Source organism: Chrysochloris asiatica, unplaced genomic scaffold (assembly GCF_000296735.1).
Source record: "Chrysochloris asiatica unplaced genomic scaffold, ChrAsi1.0 scaffold00082, whole genome shotgun sequence".
Classification (NCBI taxonomy): Eukaryota; Metazoa; Chordata; class Mammalia; order Afrosoricida; family Chrysochloridae; genus Chrysochloris; species Chrysochloris asiatica.
The window spans coordinates 1,256,715-1,281,410 of NW_006408600.1; the positions used below are offsets into that span (position 1 = coordinate 1,256,715).

Sequence of the window (24,696 nt, forward strand, 5' to 3'; positions counted from 1 at the left end):
AATAACTCAGGCTGCAGCAGTCCCTGCGGATTTTCCGCTCTTTCCGCTAGCTCATCTGATTGCACCGCCCTCCCCCCGCCTCCGCCCCTCCGACCCACGGCCAGGAACCTGCGCCCTTGCCTCTCCCGCGCTTCTCGCCTGCCACCGGCAAGGGCCTGCCTTTTATATGCGCCATAGCCAATGAGCGCTCTTCTTTCCTTCTTCTCGCGCGACCGGCCAATCGCCGCGCCCCTTGTGTAATCTTCGTCTCCTCGGCTGTTCTCGGCTATTTTCGTTGTTGCTGGCTTTTCAAGGGTTGCTCGCTCGCAGCCAGAGACGCTGCTTTTTTTTCCGGGTTCGGAGCCGTTCCGGATGCTTTAGGCTGCCGGATGTCTGATCTCCGGATAACTGAGGCATTTCTGTACATGGATTATCTGGTAGGTGCGGGGCAGGGGTGGCGTGTTGTCGCTCAGGTGTCGACGTGCCCGATGTCCCTCCGCCTGGAGGAAGAAGAGCCTTTTTGCTTTCTTTCTTTGGGATGGGATGCCTTTGGGGTTCTTTCTCCTGCAGCTGCTGAAAAACTGTGCTCTAGATTCAGAGAGGCTACCGCCGAGGTCGAGGAGCAGTAGCTCACTGGGGTGGTGGGACTGACAGGTAAAGGTGTGGCCGGGAGCAGCCTGGCTGCGGGTGAGGGTCGCGCTGGGACTGCCCGGGAGATGGGGTCACGGCGGCGGGTCGTCTGCCCGCGCCCGGTCCATTCGCTTCTCTCTGCGCTCCCGGCAGAGGACTTTTTCTCCGCGGAAGCCAGAGTTTTCCGCTCTTGCTTCAGCAGAACTCCAGGTACTATTAAAGAGCCATAACCAGAATGGCTCACTAAGTGCCTGGCAGCCCCGGTCATTTGCTTGTTATTAGATCTCTAAAGTAATGACCTCGGTCGCGGCGGGGTTTTAAAAGAACATTACCATAAAGTAGACGGGACTAAACTACATTACAACCTGGCCAGAACAGGACTGGGCAGGCACTGCCCCGCCGTTCGGTTCTGGTTGTGGGTGCATGCTGCATGGATTGGGTCCTTGCTGTGCCTTTAGGCCACGCTTGTACTGAGAAGTTTAGGTGGGAAAAGTGTCAGCACAGAGCTGAGACTGAACATTATGATTTTTAAAAAAATGATTTATGTGTTTGTGCAATTATGCAAACACCGTCTTTTGTTGCAGTAATTGTATTTCCCTAGAGCTGCAGGTTGGTGGTCAAGGGAACCCTCATTTACATTGGCCGTGTCAGATCCTATACAATGACTATGTTTACCGCGGGAGCCTGAACCGCTATTGCAATGCGGAGTTTAAGTCAGGAATTGAAAACATTGCCCCTTCTGTCATCTTTTTGGACGCATGCACTCATTTTTCTACTGCAGATTGGTCTGGCTAGGCTTTGCCAGTGCCTTCTAGGAATTACTGTTTAGGTTGTACCAAGAAAGACTATGAATGCCTTCCTCATGAAGAAATGCTGAACAGTGACTGGTTTTATAGTGTTGTATTTGGGCTTATTTTAGTTGACACAGAGAACATGTTTCTCCTAAAACCTTTATGGTGCAATGATCTTATGGCGAAGGATGGTCAGTGCGATTAATGCTTGACCTTGTGACTGGAACGGTCCATCTGAGTAAAAAATCCTGAGTTCAGATTCTGTTTTGTTATTTTGCTGATGGCATAACTTCTACGTTTGTGCTAGAGAATCTGTACCCACCCAGTACCTTTAAGAGTATTATCTGATAGTAAAGTGTGATTTAAAATGCGAAGTACCATTCAGGTTAAGAGAGTTGCATAATGTGACTGAAAGATTATTTTCTAAATTAAGTAACTGGTTAATATATAGCTTCTCTTGTAAAATACAGTACTATGGTTTTGTCTTGCAATCTGCCTAAAGTAAAGTCAAAGTTTAGGATTATTGCCAACCTTACTTATTGAAAGCTAATTTTGGATACTTAGTTCTTTAAAAAAGGACCTCTGGTAGTAGTGTAGTGGTTATGAATTGGGCTACTAATCTCAAGGTCGGCATTTCGAAACTGCCAGCGGTTCTGCGGGAGGAAGATGAGGCTTTCTGCTCCCATAAAGATTTGCAGCCTCGGAAATCCTGTGCAGGGTCACTATGAGTCAGAACCAAGGTACTTAACAACAACAACAACGTTTTAAATTGTAAATTGCACCAAAGGCTGTCTTTGAGGTGCCAAAACCAACAAAACATCTAATGAAAATAATATTGTAAACACTGATTAATTACTCAGGATTAACTTTTAGATATTGTTAAGTGTTATCTAGTGGCTTCCAACTCATAGCAACCTTTGATAGGGTTTCCAAGGAGCTGCTGGTGAGTATGAACCATCGACCTTGCGGTCCAGTGTTTACCCTACAGCACCACACCAGGACTCCAACTTTTAGATAGGCATAATCTAATTGTGCAGGACGAATGCTTGTGGAGTGCCAGTTTATCTTAAAAATAGATGAATTTCTTGCCAGTTTACTATCAGTTTGGTAAACTGATAGTTTGACATGCGTTTATGTTTTATCTGCCACACCCACATGCACCAGTTTTGCTTGTTTAAAAAAATTTTTTTAAAGTAACAATGTAATGAAATGTTCCCATGAAAAATAACAAAGCTTTGTTGTTAGGTGCCATGGAGTTGATTCCGAATTGTAATGCCCCTGTATCCTGTAACCCAATGAAATCATACCTGGCCCTCATGATAGTTGCTACTCTTAAAGTCCTTCTTGCAACCTCTGTATCCATCCATGTCATTGCAAGGGAGGTGGTCTACCTCTCTTTCACTGACTTTCTATCAAGCATGATGAGCTTCTCTAGGGATCAGTTTCTTCTGATAACATGTCCAAAGTAAGCGAAACAAAGTTTCACCATTCTAGCATCTGAGGAACATTCTGGCTATACTTCTTTCTAGAACAAAGACAGATTTGTTCATTCTTCTGACAGTCTGTGGTATATTCAATAATCTTCACTAATATTATAATCTTCACTTCACTGAAAGTGCCATGGACTGCCAAAAAAACCAATAGATCTGTTTTGGAAGTTGTGCAGCCAGAATGCTCCTTGGAGGCCAGGATGGCTAAGCTTCGTCTCTCATACTTTGGACATATTGTCTGGAGGAAACAGTTGCTGGAGAAGGATGTCATGCTGGGTAAGGTGGAGGGTCAGAGAAAAAGAGGAAGACCCCTAACGAGATGGATTGGCCAGGTGGCATCATTGATGGGCTCAAGTGTGGCAGTGGTAGTGAGGTTGGCCCAGGATCGGACATTGTTTCGTTCTGCTGTGCATGGGGTCGCTATGAGTCGCTTCCGACTCAATGGCACCTGACAACAATAACAATATTATAATTCAGGAATCATGGTGTGGTGCTGTAGGATAAGCACTTGACTGTTAACTGCAGAGTTAGCAGTTGAAACCCACCAGTCTATCCTTGGAAACCTGACATAGGGTCACTATTAGTCAGAACTGACTTGACAGCACTTAACAATGATAATGACAATACTATTATTCTTCAACAAAGCGTTACTTGGATAATTATTGGAGATGAAGAAAATGATGTTAAAGGAACAGGTTCAATTAGTAAGTGTGCAAAATTAGCAATAAGCATTAAGTACAGTTTTTACTGAAACTGGACTGAAAACAAATAAGCAAGCAAAAATAGTCTTAAGATGATCATTTTGTATTTGCATTTTGCTTAACAGCTGCCAGAGAAAATGATATATCACAGATCCTCCCTTTCTTCTTTCAGATGGACTTGTTTCCTTGTGCTTACGTTTTATGGGGTTTATGGAAAAACAGTTTCTGAAAAATAAAGATTTATTTGACAGTGTCTAGGTTCTTATTTTGGAGTCCTGGTGTGGTACTGTGGGTTAATGCGCCAGACTGCAAAGCCCTTTGAACTGCAAGGTCGGTGGTTCAAGCTTACCACCTGCTCCTCGGAAACCCTATACAGGGTGGCTATGGGTCGGAACCGACTCAACGGCACTTCACAACAACAGGTTCTTATTTTAAAATTAAAGACATTCCCTGGTTCTTATACTTACTACCCAGAAAAAAAAAATGCTCCTGTTCATTCCAACTTTGACTCTTCAGATTTTGCTGTGTGTGGACTAGAGTAAGTGACTCATTTGTACACTTGACAGGAATAATGATGTGTGCCATCTTTTGTTTCCTTTTTATTTTAAATTGATGTTTGACTTTCTTATAGTTGTTGGAAGCTGAGCTGGTGGAGGGAGCTGTGCATGTATTGACCGTTGTTCTTTGGACTGACTGTCCTCACTAAATCTTCATATGGAGCATATTAGAGAGGAAGAGAAGTGAGAGAAAGGTGGAGGTCCTATTTTTAGCAGCTTTGAGTAGGATTGAAATATTAAAGCAAATTAAAATATTTTATATGCTGCTTTTGATTTCTTGTCTTAACATCAAAGAAGTGTTCTCAATTAGAGGTGACAGACTAGGTGAGGTTGTTGTTGTTGTTGTTAGGTGCCGTCGAGTCAGTTCCGACCCATAGCGACCCTGTACAGGGTTTCCGAGGCTGTAAGTCTTTACGGGAGCAGAGCGCCTCATCTTTCTCCCGAGGAGCAGCTGGTAGTTTCTAATTGCTGGCCTTAAGGTTCGCAGTTTGATTTGTAACCACTACGCTACCAGAGCGTGCTTTAATATTTAAGACAGAGTGTTTCATGCTGGGCTACTGAAAGGTTGGTGGTTCAGATCTATTCAGAGATGCTGAGGAAGAAAGTCCTGATGATCTGCTTTTTCAAGGTCATAGCCTTTGAAACCCTATTGAGCCTAATTATACTCTGGAACACATGGGGTTACCATGAGTAGGAATCCACTTGGCAGTAACTTTTATTGTTATTTGTTAAGTGCCATCGAGTTGGTTTTGACCCATAGCAACCCTGCATAGGGTTTCTAAGGAGCGACTGGTGAGCTTGAACCACTGAGCTTGTGGTTCAAACGGCTTTGTAGTCCGGCGCATTAACTCACAGTGCCACACCAGGACTCCACTTTTATTGTTGTTGTTAAATGCCGTTGAGTCGGTTTCAACCCATAGTGACCCTGTATAGGGTTTCCAAGGAGCAGCTGGTGAGATTGAACTGCCTACCTTGCAGTTCAAACGGCTTTGCAGTCTGGGACATTAACCCACAGCGCCACACCAGGACTCCACTTTTATTGTTGTTGTGTGCCGTGGAGTCGGTTCCGACACATAGCGACCCTGTACAGGGTTTCCGAGGCTGTAACTCTTTATGGGAGCAGAACGCCTCATCTTTCTCCTGTGGAACAGCTGGTAGTTTCGAACTGCTGACCTTGCAGCTGGCGGCCCGATTCGTAACCACTACGCTACCACTTTTATTGTTAGGCGTTATCAAATCGGCACTGTCTCATAGCGACCCTATGCATAACAGAGTGTAACATTGCCTAGTCCTGCACCAACCTCACAGTCCTTGCTACATTTGAGCGCATTGCTGCTGCCACTGTGCCAATCCATCTAGTTATTATTACTATTTCATTAATTTGATTCAGGGAAATCTGTGACAACTGGCTAATCCTAAATGATTGTATGTACCACCCAATGTTTAGCATGGTACTGGCACATTTATTTGTTGAACTGAGTAAGTATGAGATGGAAGAGACAATTCTTTTTCTTACCAGCTTTAGAACTGAGGCAAGATAAAATCTGTTTGGATTAGGTATTTGGATCTGAGGAATGAAGAATGTATCCTTTACTCTTAACTTTAAACTGATCAGAATCTGATCTGAATGTGTGTGTATATGTGTATTTTAAGGCTAGGTCTCAGATCTCTTTTTGCCAATTAATAAGGAGGCCACTTCTACCCCCTTTTTTTTCATGGTGAGATATATCGGCCTTGTTAACACCTTTCAAATTCATAAGTAAAGGTTTTGTTGGTATTCTAACAGGCAGTACTAGCATCTTGCTCTGTGTTTCTTCTGACAGGTAGAACTAGTAAGACGTTGTGCAGAGCTTTTAGAGAAAATATGCTAAGTTATAATGAAGGAATTAAACATGTTTAACCAGGTTTCCCTGGAAAATTGAACAAGATCAACATCTAGGTTCCTTTCATTTAAAAAGTCTCTCTCTTTTTTTTTTGTTGGCTTTTATAGTTGGCTTGTTGTGTATTTCACCTCTTTCCCTTTTCTGCTCTCAAAAAACAGAACAGAACAAAGCAAAACAAAACAAAAAAGCAGTAAGATTTGTTATACTCTGTATAGTGCCTATGATGATTAAATGAGAAAATGAAGGGAAGGTGGTTTATAAACAACACATTGCTTTTCAATGATCAAATGTTACTGTATTGTGATTATGTTGCTGATATTCTTATAAAGCCTGTGGAATGCTGTTGCTGTTCAGTGATAAGTACTAGGCTACCTTTAAACTTGTCTCAGTATATGGGAGGATTGGGATTTGGTCCTCAGCAAGCAGACAGTCATTACACTTTTGAAGATGGTTTAACACCTAGAAAAATAACTCTTTATTCTGTTATTTTCATTGATCAACTCAAGGAATATTTACTGACCTTCTGCTTTGTGCATGCCCCGAATGGTCATGGGGATGAGCCCCTACTTCTGACACCCTCGTTGGCCTCAGGACTGGCAGGACCATGGCTGTAGGGGGACCTGTGGTGGGGTGGGTCAGATAGGGCATGTGAAGGGGGTAGCTTATGATGCACTCCTTTGTTTTCTGGTATGTTTCTCTCATATTTTATATGTATTATGGTTATTTATTTATTTATGGAACTAAAATGCAAAGTTAGACTAGAGAATGTGACAACTAAAAATGCTTTATTACCCAAGAAAGAAGTTGAAGAGTGCTGTTACAGTGTGGAGATTGCAACCAATGTTATGAAACAAAATTAAACGTGTATAAGTTGTTTGAATGGAAAACTGATTTACTCTGCAAATTTTTACCCAAACTACAATTTAAAAAAAAAAAAATTCAGAATTCACCATGCAAAACATGATTAACAAGGCATTTCTAATAAAGGAAAAAAGCAATCAAATGTACTGCTAACTAAAATAAATTTTAAAAAAAGCTTGATTAATCTTCCATCTCATTATTAATTAAGAATCAAAATATTTGGCTATTGTGTTTGTGATTTATTAAGGACTGGGTTTTAGATGTCTTTTCCTGGTATAGACTGGTTAGGAGTCCCTGTGCCTTGTACCTGGTTAAGGTGCTCATCTGCTAAGTGAAAGATTGCAGATTTGAGGCCACCCAGAGATGCCTTGGAAAAAAGCCTGATGATCTACTTCTGAAATATCAGCTATCAGAAACCCGATGGAGCACACACCTTTCCTATTCTGATGCACATGGGGCTGCCATGAGTTAGAGTCTCCATGGCAACTGGTCTACAGACCAGTGAACTTGGCATACTTTTTGGTCATAGACTATACTTGCCTCAGTGGGGGAAGATCTGATGAGAAGATGAATGGATCAGCACAAATCCATCACCACTCATGTAATATAAACCAAGTAACCAACAGACAACAGAACTCTGCGATGTGCCTCCGATGGTTCTGTTGCTAGTTGCGGCAGAATCGGCTCCGACTATATGTGCCATCTTCATGATTGTTGGTCTGTCTGAGTATGTTGTTGTGGCTGTTCTGTCAATACATTCCTTGGAGGTTTCCTTAGTTTATAAAATGAGCCCATTCAGAAAGAGGAGTGAGACTACATTTGTGATTTCATATGATGTCTGTTGGTAAGTGCCATTGAGTCAGTTCTGACTCATAGCGACCCTGTATAGGGTTTCTTAGGAGTCGCTGGTGAATTTGAACCATCAATCTTGCAGTTCAAACCGACCTTGCAGTCCAGCATATTAACCCACAGCACCACACCAGGACTCTATAGATGATGTCTAGTTATCTTAAATTTAACTGGTTTTAACTGTGGATGACTAAACAGTACAAGTTGTATTTAGTGTGACCATAAAATAATGTTATAGGTCAAATATTTTAAATTCTAAACTCTGAATAAGGCAAAGAGCCACTTTAAATATTCTTTATATTTAAAGAATACATCATAAGATAAAAATAGCATGAACATAAAATACAATGATCTACTATTTATGGAGTTCACATACCAAAAAAGTCTGAAGAAAATCTATACCTTTAGGCAGGAACTTTTCTGCACAAATGTTAACTCTGGTTCCTGACCTTACATTAGCTTCTGTTGCTCCGGTTTTGTAGTGTGAATCCCAGTAGAGAACACACTGAATTATAATTAGGAGAGGAAGGCTGATAATATTTATTGAGCACTTACTGTGTGCTAGACAATGCTGTAATCGCTTTCCGCATATAATAGCGTTTAAACTGAGGCTTGGAGAGGTTGTGCAATTTCTCCAAGTTCATGCAGATAGCGAGTAATAGAGCTGGGATTCTTTATTGCCTCCCCCCTGGGCAGTGGAGCCCATTCGTCTCTTTTATGCTGGGGCAGAGGTTCAGGCAGCTTGGTGTTAAAGCTGTTGGAATGCAGTTGCAATTTTAGCAGTGCTTTTTATGCTTCTACTAAAGTAAGCAGGTGCAGAAACACGCTCTTGACCACTGGGCTGTGAACAGGCTGACTGATGTCCATGTTCTCAAGGATTTGGCCTCTACCACTTACCAGAGCAGCTGGGTAGAAAGAGAACTGGGCCTCCCGCCCGCCCCACAGTGTCCTACTCTGGTCACTGAAGTCACCTTCTATTAAGTGACTACAAATGGGTTTCCAGGCAACCTTGTTACCCTCAGCCCCCAGTGTCATGCCAGGGGCACGTTCTTGCCTGCCACATGCCCCAGTTTTCTTCTAAAGAGGGCACAGACACTCAGATACTTAAGTCTGTTTGTATTAAATCTGTTCTGTGCCTTTACCAAGTGCTGCCTGGAAGTGGTTGTCCCCAGCAGACACCAGGCCCCAAGCAGCCTTGTGCTTCTGGACTTCAGCGGGTCAAAGTCCATGGTGACTTTCACTGTGAAGGGTTTGTTTCTGAGGTAGACTGGAGAGAGGGAAAGAGTTTTTGGGGAAGAGCTGATAACTGCATTGTGGGTAACAGAAGCTTGAGTTTTGCCTAGTACTTTTCACAAGTGGAATCAATGATGTGGATTTTTATTTGGGGCCCTTACAACAACAACAATAACAGCCTACTTTAGCTATGCCTCTCCACAAATGCTTCAGATGTTGGGATAACTAAGGAGTCCAATTCTGCTTGGTTCTCATTTCTGAGTGTCTGCAAAGTTTCCGGCAACACTTACCTCATAGTAGAGCTGGCTTCATGGGCTTATGACCTTTGCAGCCCCACTGGGTTTCACGCTGACAAGGGTCCCACACTTGGCTTAATAATTTTTGAACAAGGAACTTTGCTTTTCATTTTGTACTGGACTCCAAAAATTTATGTAACTCAGTCCTGGCTTCTAGTATTACAGGCATGGGAATGTCCCATGGATGACCCAAGGCAGGGAGTGTCATCTGAGTATGTCACCTGCATTTGTACAGGATTCCTTGCCATCTTGACACCAGTTTATCACCAGAATTAGTGTGATGCCTGGTAGATAGGAAACTATGTACCAAATATGGTACAAGGGTTTTACCTGCGTCACCTAATTTAAGCCTTTCAGCAGTGCTAGTAATCATATATTATTGACTTGCAAAAGAGGGAAGTAGAGGCTCTGAGCAGGGGAGTATTGATGGGTACATGAGACCAGTGGAATGTCAGGGCTAGGTATGAATGTAGGGAGGCCTTCCTGGGAACTGGGTTGTAATAATACATCTCCGTCTGGGTTTGTACTTTGTGTTCATGAGGGCTTCTATATGAATTTTGGTACTATGGGATAATGCACGGGAGAGCAGGGTCAGTTTGAGTCATAGGATGTTGTTGTGGTGAAGTGCCTTCGAGTCGATTCTGATCCATAGCAACCCTGTATGGGTTTCCAAGGAGCAGCTGGTGAGCTTGAACCACTGACCTTGCAGTTCAAACGACTTTGCAGTCTGATGCATTGGCTCACAGCACCACACCTGAACCATAGGATGTTGTTAAGTGCCATCGAGTCGATAGCAACCCTGTATAGGGTTTCCAAGGAGCAGCTGGTGAGCTTGAACCACTGATCTTATAGTTCAAATGACTTTGCAGCTGACACGTTAGCTCACAGCACCACACCAGGCTCTTCAAATTCACCAGCCACTCTTCGGGAACCCCGTGCAGTGTTGCTATGAGTCTTAACTGACTCAAAAGCATTTAACAACAAACAATAACTCTTACTTTTGAAGTCCTGGTGTGGCATTGTAGGATAAGCACTGAACTGCTAGTCTCAAGGTTGGTGGCTCCTGGGAAACCCCATCCAGGGTTGCTATGAGTTGGAAATGACTCAACAGCACTTAACAACAACAACTCTATCTTTTACTCTTTCCTATGCGTTTTGGTGTCATGTGTTCTACTGTTTTGCTTACAGCCAAATACACCTTCAAGGCTTTGGGGCTTAATCTTCCCACTCTCCCTGTGCTCTCCCATTTCACACTCTCAGATATAACAGGTAGTCGTCCAGTACTGAGGCAAGTCTTGTTCTCATGTATGCTTTCGCATAAACAGTATCAAGTATTTTGTATTATGACATTCAATGTTTCCAAACCTTTGAGTTAAAAATACTACAGAACTGGTACCATACTATCCTTATCTTTTTGAAACTAGTTTTCTATCCCTTACCTTTATAATATTTTGAGATTTAAGTTGTTTGCATGCAGATTATTAACTACTCTTTTGCATTTTTAGTTTTGATATTCCCAATTTAGGTTTTATATGGAGAGATCTCAATTGGTATTTTGTGACATGATCCCAGACGAGCGTATGTGTGGTATGTGTGTTTGTGTGTGTGTGATTACTCTCTTTTTGCACTTTGCGTGAATCATAGAAATTGTTTAATGAATTTTACTATGCGCATCTCAGTCTTTATTATGGTTTGTCAGTTTTCCGATTTACTATAATCATCTTCTAATCATATTAATTGATTGCATGCATGAACTATTTGTATATTTTTGCCCATGTAAGGACTGAGATTATTTTGGTATCATGTTTATTATTGAAGTAAAAATTTAATGAAAGAAATTCAGAAAGCACAGCATATTACGATGGAAGAGTAGATGATGCAAATGGTTAATGTTTTTGGTTCAGCTCCAACCAGGGGCACCTCAGAAGAAAGGCATGCAGATCTGCTTTAGAAAAATCAGTCACTGAAAACCACATGGAACACAATTCTCTGATATACGTGGAATTGCCATAACCCGAAGGCAGCTGGTTTTGTTTGGTGTGATACTTTGGCAAACTAAAGATATCACTTCACATATACTGCCCTGTAGTCTTCGCCCAGACAGAATCTAGCTGGCAGTATGATGTTGTTGTTGTGAAGTGCTGTCGAGTCGGTTCCGACCCATAGCGCCCTGTATAGGGTTTCCAAGGAGCAGCTGGTGAGCTTGAACTGCTGACTTTGCAGTTCAAATAGCTTTGCAGTTTGGAGCATTAACACACAGCACCACACATGATAAAGGGACCTAATTTAAAGCCTGCTTTTTCACTTAGAATTTTAATAAAATCTTTTCTGCATCACTCTGTTGTTGTTGTTAGGTGCCATCGAGTTGGTTCCGACTCATAGCGACCTTATGCTCAGCAGAATGAAACACTGCCTGATCCTGGGCCATTCTCACTACTGTTGCCATGCTTGAGCCCATCGATGCTGCCACTTGGCCAATCCATCACGTTGGGGGTCTTTCTCTTTTTCTCTGACTCTCCACCTTATCAAACAAGATATCCTTCTCTAGCGACTGGTCCCTTTTGACAATATGTCCAAAGTATGAAAGACAAAGTTTGGCCATCTTGGCCACCAAGGAGCACTCTGGCTGCACTTCTTCCAAAAGGGATCTATTGGTTCTTCTGGCAGCCCATGGCACTTTCAGTATTCTCCTCCAACACCGTAACTCAAAAGCATCAATTCTTCTACAGTCCTCCTTATTCACTGTCCAGCTTTCTCATGCATATGACATTATTGAAAATACCATGGCTTGGGTCAGGTGCACCTTACTCTTCAGGTTGACATCTTTGCTCTTCAACACTTGAAAAAAGTCTTGTGCAGCAGATTTGCCTAATGCAATACACGACATTTGATTTCTTGAATGCTGCTTCCTTGAGTGTTGATAGTTGATCCAAGAGAAATGAAGTCCTTGACAACAATCTTTTCTCCATTGATAAGAATGTTGTTTATCGGTCCAGTGGTGAGGATTTTTGTTTTGTTTTTTTACATTGAGATGTAATCCATACCGTAGGCTCTCCTCTTGGATCTTCATCAGTAAATGTTTTAAGTCCTCTTCACTTTCATCAAGTAAGTTTGTATCATCTGCATATTTCAGGTTGTTAATGAGTCTTCCTCCAATCTTGATGCCACATTTTTCTTCATAGAACCCGGCTTTTCGGATTATTTACTCAGCATACAGGTTGAATAAGTATGGTGAAAGAATACAACCTTGTCGCACACCTTTCTTAATTTTAAACCATTCAGTATTCCCATGTTGTGTTTCAACTATTGCCTCTTGGTCCAGGTACAGATTCCTGATGAGCTCAATTAAATGTTCCGGAATACTCATACTTCGCAATGTTGTCCATAGCTTGTCATGATCCACACAATCGAAAGCCTTTGTGTAGTCAATAAACATCTTTCTGATATTCTCTGCTTTCAGCCAAGATCCATTGGACATCAGCAATGATATCCCTCTTTCCACGGCCTCTTCTGAATCTGACTTTAACCTCTGGAAGTTCTCTGTCAATGTATGCTTGTAGCCATTTCTGTATTGCCTTTAGTAAAACTTTACTCACATGGGATATCAAAGAGATTGTCCAATGACTTCCGCATTCTGTTGGGAATCACATTAATAAAACAATTTACTGAACGAATTACCTTTTTGTTGACTATTTGGTTTGTTCCAGTTTTGACTATTATAAATAACTCTGCACTGGACATTTCATTATAGATACTTTTGTATTTTTTATGAGATATTTATTGATATTTAATGAGATATTTGTTGAATTCTAACAACTATATATTTAACAGTCTTATTACATCAGGGAAGATAAAGTACTATAAAAATTGTCTGAGGGTGGCATCTGATCACCTCTGAATTCAGAAAGGGGGAAGGAAAATCAAACTCAACATTAGCATAAGACCAAATCCTATGAGATGAAAGTCAGATATGCCTCCATCCTTCCAGCTTCTTTGCCTCCACCCCCTAAGCTTCTTTTACTCATTCTGATATCAATTGTTTCTCCTAAATTTCTCAATTGTTTCTCTTCAGAGTTCAGTAATCCCTTGTAATGGTTACAGAGAACTCACAGAGCCTACTCAGAATTGTAGGATGTTTAGGGAGGTTATTGGCTATCAGTCAGGATCAGGAATGTTCAGGAGACAGTTCTGTCATCAAAACAGGCTGTTTCCAGTTCTACTTACAGGTTCCCTAGTACTTGGAGCTCCTCATCTGCCTAAGTGAGTGTTACACAGCTCTTTTATCAGCCCCATGGCCCCTTGTCCTCTACTGTCCAGCTCTGTTGATTAAGAGCCCGCTCCACCAACAAGTCTTGGCTCAGAGACACTCAGCTGTAACTCCAGTGGGCTGACTTTTGTATTTGTTGACAACATAGTCTAAAGTGTAAGGATCCATGATTCTGTGGTCTGGTAATGGGTAGTTCTGTGGTATGGTAATGAGTCTCACTACAGAAATGAGTTCCATCTAGATGGGATAAGGTAATTGGGTTAAACAAAGCTAAACAGGTTTTCTTTTTGTAGAGTCTTTCATATGCTAATGTTTGTAGTATATCTAGAGGATGGAGATTATGGCATTCAGTGTTTCCAAATCTTTGAGTTATTTTTGCTTTAAGATATAGTTCTGAAAGTAGATTTGTCAGGACAAAAGGTACCTACATTGCAAGCTTTTGACATTGATTCAGTGAGTTAATATTCATAATACATGTAGAACAGGGCCTGGACATAATCAATCACTGCCCTTTAAATCAAAGTTCTATGATAGTAAAATGGTGGTGATAATTAATGTTTGATTTTACAGGAAATACTGGCTGTGCATTCACTATTTAGTCCTTTCAACAACTCTCTGAGAGGTAGGAGCTATTATTCCTGTTTTATGGTTGAGGAAACTTCGCGCCATGAGTCAGCATCCAGTTGATGGCAACTCACACCCACAGGGCCAGAGAGAACTGAGGAATCAAACCTGCCTCAGTTGTTAGCAGGGTCTGTAATCTCAGTGTGTATATATTTTTACGATTGGGATAGATAGAGAAGAAGTCCCAGGTGTTCTACCTATTGTCTGTGTGATATAAAGAATTGATCAAATCTAAGTCCACAGCAAAATGGAAAGAATCAGGAGAGTGTTGCAAAGTAATGACAATTTTATGTACAGATTTAAAATTTTGAGATGTTATTCTTCCAACTTTGTGTGAATATTGAAATAACCTCTCTGTTCTGAAATGACAGTGGGTGGGTGGTAGGATCTCTTTTTCTTATTTGGCAGAATAAAAAAGTTGACAACCCTTGGTCTTGAAGTTTGTATGTATGCATGAATGTTTGTATATAGACTGTACTTGTTTTTAAAACCCCAAATACAGGGAACCTGGTCTAATGCAAATGACCTTGAGCTACAGTTTCCTCATTTTCAGAATTCAGATAGTATCAGGACCACTGTGAAGACTTTGTTGTTGTTGTTAAGTGCCATCGGACCCTGTATAGTGTTTCGTAGGAGTGGCTGGTGGGCTTGAACTGCCAACCTTGTGGTTCTTACCAGCCTTGCAGTCCAGTGCATTAACCTGCAGTGCCATACCAGGACTCCGCTGTGAAGACTAGCACCAATAAAAGCATAAATACTCAATAAACTGTAAATGACTTAAAAACATTACATTATATTAATCTCTATATTGGTTTGCATAAGAGCTCATATATATTACTTGATATAATATCAACAGAAGGACCAATTAAACAGTTATACTTGGTCTTGCACAAGATTTTTTTTTGGAGGGGTGGGGGTGTTGTCTGTTCAGCAATTTAGTTATATTTAAAATATATGTTTTCTTCTAGTCTCAAGAAGAATGTGTAAGTTAATTTTTACTGTCATTTAAATTTTTATTTCTTCTCCTTTTTCTCATTCAGAGACTTTTATAAGGTATAGATTTTGATTCTTAATTGATTTGAGAATCCTATTTATATAAAAAAATTTAATGTAAAGTGTTTGAGGATTGAATAAGATATGCAAAGTACTACATGAACTTAAGATGTTATATGAAACTAATGTCCACTTATCTATTTTCCTAATTAAAATTTGTATTTACCCAAAGAAATTGTTGACTTCAAAAAAAATTGACATATAAATCACATACAGTAAAGTGCCTGAGTCTTAAACTAAAGGTGTAGCCAGATGAATTTACACATGCTTGTACCTGGTAACCCCCCCAGATGGAGATATAAAACTTTTCAGTTATTCAGATTTCCTTGTGACCTTTTCCTCTTAGATTAGTTCTACCTGCTGTTGAGATCCATATAAATAAAATCACAAGTAAGTATTCTTTTGTTTGTGAATTCTTCCATTCTACATCATTTTGAGATTCGTCTATGCTGCTTTATGAATCAGTAGTGTGTTCTTTTTCATTGCGTTGTAGAATTATTTTGTGCCATTGAGTTAGTTCAAATTCATAGTTACCCCGCATAGAGTTTCTGAGGAGCGTCTGGTGAGTGTGAAAGTCAACCTTGTGGTTGAAAATGACCTTGAGGGTGGAGTTCTTATCCTACAGAGCCACAGCAGGACTCTGGGAATTCTACTGTATGAATATACCATTTTTCATTTTTCCATTCTATTGTTGATGGAAGGAGCCCTGGTAGCGCTGTGGATTAAACCTTTGGACTGCTAAGGTTAGTGGCTCAAACTCACCATCTACTTAGAGGGGGAAAGGTGAGGCTGTTTGCTCCCATAAGAGTTTTCTTGGAAATTCTACAGAGCAGTTCTAGTCTGTCCTGTGGGGTTGCTTGGAGTCAGAATTGATTTCGTGGCCATGTGTTTGGGTTTGGTATAGTACTCTATCCTGTGAATGTACTGTGACTTATATAGCCATTCTGTTATTGATGGATCACTATGAGTTGGAGTCTTGGTATAGTACTCTATCCTGTGAATGTCCTGTGACTTATGTAGCCATTCTGTTATTGATGGATCACTATGAGTTGGAAACGACTCCATGGTACTTAACAACAGCAACAATTGTTGATGGTTAGTCATATGGTTTCTCCTTTTTGGATATTTGGAATAAAGCTGCTAAAAACATTTAAAGATTACTAAGGGAGCACAAAGGAATGCTGGTGGCACTGTAGGATCAACACTGACCCACTAACCACAAGGTTGGCAGTTCAAACCCACCAACCACTCTGTGGGAGAAAGATGTCTTTCTGCTTCTGTAAAGATTTACAACCTGTTCTGGTGGAGTGCTGTGTACGATAAAGCACTGGACCGCAAGGTTGGTTTGAACCACAGGGTCGGTGGTTCAAACTCTCCAGTCACTCCTTGGAAACCCTACACAGGGTCGCTATAAGTCAAAACTGACTCAACGGCACTTAACAACAACAACAAACCCTATACAGAGTTGCTATAAGTTGGAATTGACTGAAGGCACCTAACAACAATTACAACCAGAAAGCATATAAGGAGACTGGTGGTACAGTGGTTAAGCACTTGATTACTGGCTGAAAGGTTGACAGTTCAACCCTCTAACCACTCTGAAGGAGAAAGGTGTGATAATCAATTAGTTTCTGTAAAGATTATAGCCTTGGAAACCATATGGGGCAGTATTTCATTCTGCCGTACATAGGGCCTCTAAGTCAGAATTGACTTGATGGCACCTAATAACAACAACAACAACAGAAAACTAACAACAACAATATGGGGTCACTGTAAGTTGGAATCTACTTAATAGCAGTGGTTTTATTGTTTTTTTTTCAAGGGAGCACATGAGAGGGGACTCTAACCTAGACTTGAAGCTGAGGAAAGCTTCCCAGAGAAATGATTTTTAATCTGCAATATTAAGGTTGAGCTAGCCTGGTGACAGCCAGGACCAGGGACAGGCAAAGGGAACAGCTTATGTAGAGACTTGAGGGTAAAAAAAACTATGACTTCAAGGAACTCCAGAAATTTAATGTAGATGAAGGAGGATTAGGAGCATGGCTAGACATGAAGCTTCAGAACCCAGCCAAAGACATACGGGACTCTAAAAATTTCCAGGGCTGACATGGTTAGGTCTGGTGCAGTGCAGTGGAGGATTGGACAGGGAGGTCAGATTGGGCAAAAAAGACCAGTTACGGAGATGTTTTGATCCAGGAATGATATGATGGTGTTTATATTTAGTTAAGGACAGGAAAAATGCAGAACGTAGATGGATTTAAGCAACATTTAAGAAATTACAGAATTTTGCAATTGGATATGGAAGACAAGAATAGAGAAATAGCAAGAATTCATAGGTTTTTTTGTTTGGGTAGTGTTCTGGTTATCTATTACTGAATAACAAACTATTTCAAAATAGTGGCTTAAAACAATTACAGAAATTTATTTGACTCATGAATCTGGGCGTTGTCTGGGCTCAGCTAGGCAGTTCTTGCATGAAGTCCCTCATGGAATTACAATCAGAGGATGACTGGGGTCATCTTAGTGCATCTTCTCAGATATGTATGGTATCTGTACTGGGAACACTCCCAACAGCTGTGGGCTAGACAAGCTTGGGCTCCTCACCTCTCTCTTCAGATGGTCTTTTTACTTTGTGGCCTCATGGAAGTTAGACTTCTTACGTAGGGGCTGAAGACTCTCAGACTGAAATTACCATGAGAAATTGGTAGAAACTGCCTGGTCTTTTCTAACCTAGCTTCAGCAGTCACGTAACACCACGTCTACTGCATTCTGTCCACCAAGATGGTCACAGAGGTATGCTTAGGTTTAAGGGATGGAGACACTGACACCACCTCATGATGGGACGATGTTGATGAATTTATAATTTATGGCCATGTTTTCAAACTACCACAGTCATTGAGATGGATGATGGGGGAATATTTGCCTGGGAGGTAGATTGAAGAGTTGATTCTGGACTTACTGAGTTCGAACCGCCTGTGTGAAATCTAAGGTGTGGTTTCTAGTAGATAGAAGGGAACTCAGAGATGAAGTTTGAAGATGTAGTTAAAAATAATAGCTAACATTTATATAAATGTTACTTGCTATATATGAATATTATACTACGTTACAGTATTACTAATGTTATATAAGAGGTACGTGCTCAGTGCTTTTCATCCATCATTCATTTACAATTATTATTTTGGAAATTAGAAAACGGAAACTTAGAAGAATTGAGTGCCATACCTAAGAAATGATGAGTCAGTCAGGTCTGGCTAGTGTCTCAGATTCTTAACCACTTAGATAATAAGTAAAGCTCTGGCCATGTGTGAGTTTTCCCAAGGTGGGCTGTGCAAAGTAGGAAGAAAAGAACCCTGAGGAAGCCCAGGCCATGGTCAGCCTTGGCATATAGTAGGCACTCAGTTCTTCTGGGAATAACAGAAGGAAGGGAATTCAGAAAGGAACCTAGGAGGAGACTGAGGTTGTAAGAACCTGGGAATTATGTTGGGGCAGGCTGGGGAAGGAGACTTTCTAGTCGTAAGTGGCCAACTGTGTTAAATGCTAGAAAATATTGATTGAAAAATGATGATTGGATTCACCTTGGCCTGAGTTCTGTCAGAGGTCTGGTAGGGAAGAGGGTGTGGACTAGGGGAAGAGTGGAAGACTTTCAAGAGGGAATGACTTTCAAGACATCTCAATGAAGAAGACAAGAAAGATGGGACAGACTGGAAGGGAGGGAAGCTTGAGGGGTGTGTTCCTGTTTAAATTGGGCTGGACTTGAGATATTCTAAATGCTGATTTAAAAAAAAAAAAGTTAGACCGTTTGCTGGGAGCCACTCAGGGGTTGGGAGGGAAACAGCTGCAGTGAATGATGAGGAGCACAGTTGATCGTGGAGATGGAAGAGTGGATAGCTGCGCAGTGTTGAAATTGGAGGCCATGGCCCAGTGACACAAATCTGGGAACTTGTGTGGTTTTGTTCTCTTCCAGTCTTTAAAGCTGTCTGGGATGTCAGTGTTGAGAAGGTAGCCACTTAAAGTTGATAAGGGTTAGGGTTTTTCTAGGTGGATTGATGAATGGGACACTGGCAAGAAAATGTGTGATAGGAAATGAAATCTAACTTAATAGAAAGGAAGTGAAAACAGAAAAGATATGATACAAAGGACTGGTAGTCCTGATGAGGTTGAACAATTGATGTTATTTTGTATAACTACTGGGAAAATTGGAGGGAGAGAAAAGTTCAGTGTGGTAGACAGCAGGATGTGTTGATGTAAGATTCCAGAGGGTGAGCAGTTTGCAGGGGTGAAGGTACCAGTGTGTGGCCTGACAGGTAGCACAGGAAAGATGGTAAAACTTGTCAGGACCAGTGAGAGAGGATGAGAAAATGCAGCCAGGATGTGGGATGGGCCTCATGGATGGTGAAGTCACCAGGATGATGGCAGGACTGGGGTTGGAGCCATATGTGAAAAATTCTCCAGTGGCTGGAGGAAAGTTGATGTTGTTGTTGTTAAGGGCCTTCGAATTGGCTATGACTTGTAGTGACCCAGTATAGGATTTCTGAGGAATGACTGGTAAGTTTGAACTTCCAACTTTGGAATAGCAGTCCAGTGCTTATTCTAAGTGCCACACTAGGACTCCAGGTCTCAAGATCTGTTGATGTTGTTAGGTTCCATTGAGTCGGTACCAACTCATAGTGACCCTATGCACAAAAGAATGAAACACTGCCTGATCCTGGGCCAACCTCACAATTGTTGCCATGTTTGAGCCCATTGATGTTGCCACTCTGCCAATCCATCTCACTGGGGGTCTTCCTCTTTTTCTCTGACCCTCTACTAAACATGATATCCTTCTCCAGGACTGGCCCACCTGACAATATGTCCAAAGTATGAAAGATGAAGTCTGGACATCCTGGCTTCCAGGGAGCGCTCTGGGTGTACTTCAAGGTTGTTGTTAAGTGCCGTCGAGTCGATTCTGACCCATAGCGACTCTATAAAGTTACCAAGGAGCAGCTTGTTGAACTTGAACCAACGACCTTGCAGTTCAAATGACTTTGCAGTCTGACGTGTTAGCCCTCAGAGCCACACCAGGACTTCAAGGTGTTGTTGCTGTTGTTGTTGTTAATATGTTGTGGAGTCGGTTCTGACTCATAGCGACCCTGTACAGGGTTTCCAAGGCCATAAATCTTTACGGGAGCAGAAAGCCTCATCTTTCTCTTGCAGAACAGCTGTTAGTTTCGAACTGCTGATCGTGAAATTAGCAGCCCGATTCTTAACCACTACGCTACCAGAGCTCCTTAGGACTTCAAGGTAAAGGGTACAATTTAAAACAAATTAGAGGGTACTTTTGCAAATGTAGAGTAGTTTATTTAATGATTAAGAACTCTGCTAGTTTGGGGTGGAAATGCCTGGTTCCACCACCCTGTTTAGCTTTTGACAAATAACTTTTCAGTTTGTCACTTTCCTCATCTGTGAAATGGAAATAGTAAGAGTAACTACCTCTAAGTTTGGTTGTGAGGATTAACTGAAACAATACATGTGCTTTATCTACAACAGTGCCTGCCACTGCCTCCTCTGCCACCTCCTTTTCATCCTCATCATAGCAGAACCACTTAACGTCATTTGTATTGGCAGTGTCTTCTAAGGGCTTTACTCATTTTAATCCTCCCAATAACTCTGTGAAATAGGTACTATTGTCATCTCCAGTTTTCCAGTCAAAACTAAGACACAAAAAGGTTAAACAGCTTGGTCAAGGTAGCAGAGCTAGAAATGGTAGAGTTGGGATCTGAATGCAGGAAATCTGGCCCCAGACTCTTGATGAGTAATGCACAATGTACCCTAACTACACCACCACCACCACCACCAGCACCCCTGCTCTCATCATCATCACCACCACCGCTACGGCAGAGGATTCTGTGGAAAGGCTGGCGAGGGAGGGGGCTAGTGTGTGTGTGTGTGTTGTTGGAGAAAAAGCAACAGTATAGGGTAAGGCCAACCATAATAAGAAAGATGGTGGAATTAGATGATTTCCTACAAGAGTTTGAAGTTGCAGTTCCCTGGATAGGGGGAATTACTAGGTTTTTACAGCACAGTAACTGAATTCTTAAGAACCTCAGAGCCTCTATTCTGAAAAACTCCCCTGTCTGCTAAAAGGGGTTATACTTCCAGTGGGGTCCTGTTCATTGATGAGTGGGGAGACTGGATTCTCCTGAGGGACTTGGTTGCATCTGGATCTACCACGTGGTGTAGACCTATTTAGAGGGCAGTCTGGATATGACTTACTGCTGGCACCGGACTCCTAGGGCAGAGAACTAGAGGTTTGAAGCCCTTCATTTGGAAACTGATGAAGATGACCTAGGTGTAGACCTTTAACGGGACTTAAACCTGGACACAGACAGTGTGTAGGAGCCAGGAATTTGTTTTTTTGTGGCCCTTCATGTGTTTTGCCTGGAACAATTGACTACAAATTAGGTGGATGTTAATGAAGCTGAAGGTCTGTTTGATCCCACTTTGCTTTTAGTTAAGGTTATCACAGAGCATAGCATTGCTGAAATTAACTTTGGTGGGAGACCTGCTCATATGAAACATTGTTTTCTTTAGCTCTTAAGGTTTTTACTAGAAAGACAGAATTGAGGCTCAGTCCAGAGCTGCTCCCAGGCTGTCTTACACAGTTACATGTATTGGACACCATACAGAGGGCCTGGTCGGATGGCCCCAATCATTGTGAGTCAGGACAAAGTTGCTTAATGGGCTAGGCATGGCCCTGCCTCAGGCTTCCGTCCCTATCTCTGTTACAGGACAGAGCATGGTCACAGTGCTGGGCCTGTGTAACCTTGAGTAAATGGTTGGGCTGAGAACCTGTACAGAATATTGATGAAGCGCGCTGACTTTGGAGCCAGACAGCCTGCATTTGAATTCTAGTTCAGCCATTTACTCTGCTGTGCAGCTTCTGTGCCTCAGTTTCCTCATAGGCATAATAGGCATTATAATTGTACCTGGCTCACAGAGTTGGGTTAATGTCACCAAAGTATTTAAATGAGAGGCTCGCACTAGAAGTCAATGTTATAAAAGTTTTTGTTATCATTGAATTGGGATTTGGTATATAAAACAAGGAGAGTCAGTACTATTGTCACCAAGAAGATTCTCCTTTGATTCTATTCACTTTTCCAGTCTCAGCCTCTTAAGAAATCTTCTTCTGCCTCCACCTAGTAAACACCATACAGAATAACTGAGTTAAAGACCCAGCAGCTGTTTGTGAGTCTTGTTTTCAGTGGCAGCAGTTTCTAATTGATAGGGGTGAAAGGTCCTGGTGTGGCATACCAGTGGCCTCCCACCACTTCTACTTAGGACGACTCTTTTTAAAGTAATGGACAGGTTTCCTGGGGCCCTGCTGTACAGTGATATTGTTGTTCAGACCTCTCAACTTCGCTTTAGGTAGAATCAACAACAGTCTGAACGTCAAGTTTTGGCTATTGAGCGCTTTCTTCCCTACCACGTGATTTATTGGCCAGTGCTTTATCCCAGCTCCCCTTGTGCAAGTTTCCTGAAGAGGCAGCCTGTTGTAGAGGGTGAACACTGTGTTGATTTATTGGCTGCTGTTGCTGTTCTTTGTCATTTTGAATGTTTCCTGAGTCTGACTGGTTCTTTTTTCAAGTACTGAGCTCGATGTAGAAACCTCTGGTGATTGTTGAATTTTCTTTCTCTGTTTTATTTTATCAGAAATACTCTGCTTCTATCTTGTTCACCAATAAATAACATTTATCTTATTGGGACACAGGAATCCTTGTGTGATATAAACAGGTGATGTGCTAGACTGCTAATCAAATGGTTGGAGGTACCTGCTCACCAAGAGGCACCTTTGAAGAGAAGCCTGGCAATGTGCCTCTGAAAAATCTGCCCTGGTGGCTTAATGGGTTATGCATTGAGCTGCTAACCACAGGTCAGCAGTTAAATCTACCAGCCGCTCCACAGGAGATAGATGAAGCTTTCTATTCCCATAAAGGTTGGCAACCTCAGAAACCCAATACAGGGTCCCTCGCTATGAGCCGGAACTAACTCAGCAACATGCAGCAGCAACAGTATAAATTTGTTTGTTTTGATTTCTAAATGCGACATAATGTTTCCCCTGATTTGTTGGGTTTTTAAGATATGTATTTCAATGCTGGGTTATTTAGATGGAATTGTTTAATCACTTCTGGGCTTCCTTTCCATTTTCCAACTTCTTCAGGGTCCCTTTGGGTCTGACTCTGGCCTGTGGGCAGTGTTAGTTTTTTAGCTGGAAGTGGCCACCTCTTGATCATTTCTTGTTACTGGTGTTGTTGTTAGGTATCATTGAATTGATTCCAATCATGGTGACCTTATACCCAACAGACTGAGACCTTGTCCGGTCTGGTGCCATCCTCACAGTACTTAAGTTTGTACCTGATGTTGTCACTGTGGCAGTCCATCTCGTTGGGGGGCTGTCTCTTTTTCGATGACTTTCTACTTCACCTAGCATGATGTTCTCCTTCAAAAAGTTTGTGGAAAATTCCATGAACTTTTTGAAATCCCCCTGTATGTTTGATACATAACTATTTGTAGCTTTTTTTGATGCCCATAGCTATTTTTGATTTTTCTTCTTCTGTGCTTTTTTTTTTTTTATCTTAAAAGTTAATTATGTTAGCTTAATATTCACTTTGAATAATTTCAAAAAATAGACAAAAATTTTATCTTTCAGTTCTCTGTTGTGAAAAGACGTTCAGTTGTTGATTTCAAAACTCTTCAAATCAGATTCTTTGCATTCTAAGAGAATATAAGTATAATGAAATCATTTGCTTAAACAGTGGAAATTATAAATAACTATACAAATTGTAGTGGATAATTTAGTTCTTTACATAAAGATTGCTTTCAACAGCTTTTCAACATGCATAAAAATGCATGATTTTGAAATTGTTGTTGTTGTTAAGTACTGTAGCATCGGTTCAAACCCATAGCGACCCTGCATAAGGTTTCTGAGGAGCAGCTGGTGAACTTGAACCATGGACTTTTTTTTTAATGTTTTATTGTGAATTATGTAATAGTTTACATGAGAGAACATTAGCTTTACATTCATCCTATTGTATATCGTTTCACTGCCATGATTACAGTCCCCTTCATGCATCATCAACCAACCAAAGGGTATACCCTGCAAGCCTGCCCCCCAGTCATCAGCACAAGTCCCTTTCCCTCTCTGGGTCTAGAGTTCCCAACCATTCCATCTCTCCACGTCATCATCTCTGCTTCCATCTCTGGTGTCACTGCTTGTCTGGGTGGGGTTTCACACTCCGCTCTTCTTCCTTGATGGTTCCAGGGACCTCCGCTACTGGACTGCAAACTCAATCACTCCCCTCCTTTTGCTACAAAATGTCTACCTTTACATTTCCAACCCTCGCAGTCAGTCCTGATAACAATTATTCACTATTGTACCACAAGGAACCTATCCACTTCTCCTTTCATCAGCCCCACCCAGACAGATTGGATACTAATCAGTGGAG

The 24,696-nt window shown here is 41.5% G+C and overlaps 1 protein-coding gene across 1 annotated transcript in view; it reads left to right on the plus strand.

The window, feature by feature from the left end:
* Nucleotides 1–282: 282 nt before the first annotated feature.
* ARL15 (ADP-ribosylation factor-like 15) overlaps nt 283–24,696 on the plus strand; it is a 685,847-nt gene continuing 661,433 nt past the window's right edge. The window contains exon 1 of the mRNA XM_006865739.1: nt 283–416. Within this exon, the coding sequence (XP_006865801.1) occupies nt 369–416 (48 nt within the window). The 5' untranslated portion in view covers nt 283–368. The remainder of the gene's footprint in view (nt 417–24,696) is intronic.